Genomic DNA, 3,819 nt, shown 5'->3' on the forward strand with positions numbered 1-3,819 from the left:
CATGGATGGATGCTTTTGTCAGGCTGGCTGCCCCCGCCTCAGCCCGTGCCAGGCTGGCTGGCAGAAGCTGTCAGCAAGGCCAGGAGCCGGCTCCCCCTTCCACAATATCCGTCCCCTGTCCTGCCAAAAAGCAGCTCGGCGGCCGGCAGAAAAATTAATATTCCCCAGCGCCGCCGAGCAGGGAACCTCCGGCACGTGGCCAGGCCGAGCCCTGCCGTGCCTGGAAGCACCAGCATCCCCCCGCCCCTGCGCCGGCTCGGGACTCATCTTGATTTCATCGGAGTGCAGAGCGTGTCCTTCAGGCAGGGGCCGCAGCCAAAACCAATTGGCTCTGCCCCGCCAGCGGCCAGCTCCAGGATGGTGTTCCCAGCTCCACGTTGTGCTCCAGAAGAACACACCAGCTGTGCCTCGGCTTGCGGGGACATCACAATGCCATTGAGCTGCAGGGGGATGTTTCCTCTGTCCCAATCCGTGTCACCTTCACTGCACTGCCACCACTTCTCCAATGGGACGGGCAGCACGGAGCCGCTCCCTCCTCAGCTCGTGGGGACCAGCGGAAGCAGCATCGCCTCGCCTGCGCTCTCTCCTGCACGCTGTGGCCGCAGGGAAACGCTCCGGGGTTTTCTTCCAGTGCCACGAGACGCGTGCCGCTGCTGCTTGCTGGGCTCCTGGATCCTACTGTGCTCAGGGATGCATCTCTGCTGTCACCTGGGCCAGGCAGGGCTCCTGCAGCCAAGAATGCTCAAAAAGGTCCTCCAAGCATGGCCTGTGTGTGGGCTCCATGGATAAACACCACCTGATGAGGTGCTGGCACTCTGCGGAGAGAAACCAGAAGGCTCCTGTCCATGCTCTCCCACATTCCACAGTGCCCAGGCAACACCAGCAGTGCTCAGAGTTGCACCCAAAAGCTTCCTATTGATCCTCTCTTGCGGAGGACACCAGCACAGAGGCAAGGTGCCACCTCCTCCAGCTAAGCCCAGGAGATCCACCTCCTCACCAGCTGCAAGAGCAGGATGCTTATGTGCCAGCTGCCCCTCCCAAGCCCGTTCTTCCCCTCGTGCCTTGAAGGCACATCCCCACCTTGAGACACCCGGGGCGGGAAGACGAGCTGGCCCCGGACGATGTCCTTGTTGGTGTGGAAAGGAAGGTGCCCGCAGACCAGCTCATAGAGCAGGATGCCCAGGGACCAGATAGTGGCTGGCTGGCCATGGTAGCAGCCAAAGAGGATCCACTCCAGTGGGCTGTACTCCGGCGTTCCTATGGGACAAAGGCGCAGCTCATCAGGCCCATGCTGCTCCCTCCCGCCCTCCTTCCCTCCCTCCCAGCCAGCTCCCGTTCCACAACAGCCAGCCCCTGCCCTGCCAAAAAGCAACTTGGCTGCAGCTGGCTGAAGAAGGATTCCCCCTCCTTCCTTCCCCCCTCTTCCCCCTCTGCCAGCAAAGCGGGGAACTCAGCTGCCCGGCTGGGCCCCGGCTTGGGCTCACCTGACATCCGGGTGTAGATCGTGTCCTGGAGGATCGTGCCGCAGCCGAAGTCGATGAGCTTGGCCTCGCCCGTGGCCAGGTCGACGAGGACGTTCTCGGCCTTGATGTCGCGGTGCAGGACGCCGCGGCTGCTGCAGTGCCGCACGGCCTCCAGCACCTGGCGGAACAGCCCCCGCGCCACGGGCTCCGTCAGGAAGCGCCGCTGATGCAGGAAGTACCAGAGGTCCTGACAGCGCTGCGGACGCTCCATGACCAGCGCGAAGCCCTCGGGCACCTCGAACCAGTCCAGGAGCCGCACGACGCCGCGGAAGCCAGGCCGCGACACCATCCACAGCAGCGCCAGCTCCAGGGGCACAAGGGCGCCGTTGCGCTGCGGGGGGACCGCGATGCCATCAGCGGGGCCGATGCTGCGCCACGCCTCGGGCAGCCCCTGCCCGGCCCCGCCGTGGCTCGCCATGGCCCGGCCCGGGGCGCTGCGCGGCCCCCGCTCTCTCCACGCTCGCTGCCCTCGCAGCGTTCCGGCTGCCGCCCTGCCGGGCCTCGCCTCAGCCCCGCCCGGCCCGCCCCGCCGGCTCCTCCCGCTGGCCCCGCTCACTCACCAGCCGCGCCCACTCCGAGATGCGCTCCCGGGACACTCGCTTGATGGCCACCTGCGAGCCAAGGCGAGCGGCGGGCTGAGCTCGTCGCCCGCCGCCCGCCGCCCGCTGCCGCCCTCCGAGCCGGCCCCGTCTCTTACCGGGGCGCCGTCGGCGAGCCGGGTCCCGGAGTAAACGCTGCCGCAGCCGCCGCTGCCCAGCAGCGGGCCCTGCCGGTAGAGCTGCTCCAGGGGAGGCTTCTCCGCCCGTGCGGGCGGCACCGCGCTGCCGCTCTTCTGCCCGGGGCACCCGCGCGCCCGGCGCGCTGCTGCTTGTCGAGCCGCCCCGGGCTGCGGCGGCTCGGGGCCGGCGGCCGAGCTGGCGAGCGGCGGAGCTCGGAGCGGGGAAGCTGCCGGCCACGCTCTCGGCCACGGGGCGGGAGCCGGGCGGCAGCGGAGCGGCTGCGGGCGGAACCGCGGCAGGGGCTTCGTTTGGGGCCGGGGCCTCGGCCGGGGCTGGGCCAGAGCCCGCGCCAGGCCGAGCCAAAAGACCGCGATGCTGTGCCAGCACCAGAGCAAGCGGCTCTTCCAGCGGCGCCACAGCCGGTACGGAGAGAGCCCGGCCGAGGCGGAACCACGGCGGGCCGGGCAGGGGCGGGCACGGGGCGGCCCCGCCGAGGGGCGCCTTGCGGGACGCGGCATCAGCCGGGCCGGGAGAGGCGGAACACGGACGGCACGGCCCGGCACGGCACGGGACGGGAATACAGTGAGTGGGAGGGAGAAGGGGATGCGGAGCGAGGGAAAAGTCGAGCGGAAAACCGATCGAGAGAAGCGCTGCTGCTGCTGCTGCTGCTGCGGAGCCGCCGGAGCTCGCGGCCGTTCCTCCGTTGCCCCGCGAACCCAACGGAGGAGCCGCCACGAGCCCCAAGGAACGAAAGAGAGAAACAAACAAATCACACCCCAAAGTCATTCCTATTAGAGAAGTAACCAAAGAAAACAGTGTAGCAATAAAGAAGAGTGTTGGCTTGTGGCTTCTTTCTTCTTTGCGTGAGACGAAACATTTCATGTGTGTGGTAAAAGAGTTCACTGGATTTAAGGATCATACAATTATTATTATTATTATTATTATTATTATTATTATGCAAGCAAGAATAAGCAAAGTTCAGCGCTGGGCGGCCAGGAGTCTCCGCTCCTCTAGGCTCGTGCCATTCCTATCCCCAAGGTTCGCCTTTTATGGCCTTCTTCTCCCGGGTCCAGGGATGACATGGTCTGTCTTTTGCGCTTGCTCGTTCAGTTGTTAGGGGGTCTTTTTCTGCCTTCTGGTGGTCGTGGGATGAAGGCTCCAAGTCTTCCTCTTTAACTGCTGAGTGAACTTTCCCTTATAAGGCATACCTATACAGTGGAATTTTCAGAACACTATACGATTCCTGCAAGCCTAAGCAATTCTTGCGAGTTTAGGGATTGTTGTTACAGCCTTCCTCTGTGACCTCTGGGTGAACTTTTCCTTATAAGGTATATCTTTAGCATGGAATTCCCAAAGCACTATACGATTCCTGCAAGCCAAGCAACCATGTGTGGCTGCACATTTAAGAATCAAGCAGTTTTAGCTATTTAGTTATTACTTTTATACTGTATAATTATTTAGCTATTGATTTAATTAATGAACAAACGTATTGCTACTTATTACAATCCCCCATTTTTTTTTACCAATTTTGATCATTAAATCTTTTTAGTTCCTTCCTAGCAAGCGTTAACTGAGTT

The 3,819-nt window shown here is 62.8% G+C and overlaps 1 protein-coding gene across 1 annotated transcript; it reads right to left on the reverse strand.

Annotated features, from left to right (window-relative positions):
* Positions 1 to 684: 684 nt before the first annotated feature.
* LOC139603699 (serine/threonine-protein kinase pim-1-like) lies at positions 685 to 2,760 on the reverse strand. Its single transcript, XM_071454587.1, has 5 exons — positions 2,221 to 2,760; positions 2,084 to 2,134; positions 1,485 to 1,854; positions 1,081 to 1,257; positions 685 to 815 (listed from the first exon to the last, which is right to left on the reverse strand). Exons 1-5 carry the CDS (start codon positions 2,758 to 2,760, stop codon positions 685 to 687), a joined length of 1,269 nt encoding a protein of 422 aa, XP_071310688.1.
* Positions 2,761 to 3,819: the final 1,059 nt, after the last annotated feature.

Source organism: Agelaius tricolor, unplaced genomic scaffold, assembly GCF_023055355.1.
Source record: "Agelaius tricolor isolate 1412-34295 unplaced genomic scaffold, bAgeTri1.0.p SCAF_40, whole genome shotgun sequence".
In the NCBI taxonomy this organism is placed as follows: domain Eukaryota; kingdom Metazoa; phylum Chordata; class Aves; order Passeriformes; family Icteridae; genus Agelaius; species Agelaius tricolor.

What these genes read in the sequence shown, in the direction of transcription:
- LOC139603699 (XM_071454587.1), bottom strand. Translation starts at nt 2,760, where the DNA reads ATGCCGCGTCCCGCAAGGCGCCCCTCGGCGGGGCCGCCCCGTGCCCGC. An exon ending in TCTCGGAGTGGGCGCGGCTG is followed by an intron (nt 1,855 to 2,083) that starts GTGAGTGAGCGG and finishes GTCCCCCCGCAG; the next exon opens with CGCAACGGCGCCCTTGTGCC. An exon ending in CCCGCCCCGGGTGTCTCAAG is followed by an intron (nt 816 to 1,080) that starts GTGGGGATGTGC and finishes TTCTCTCCGCAG; the next exon opens with AGTGCCAGCACCTCATCAGG.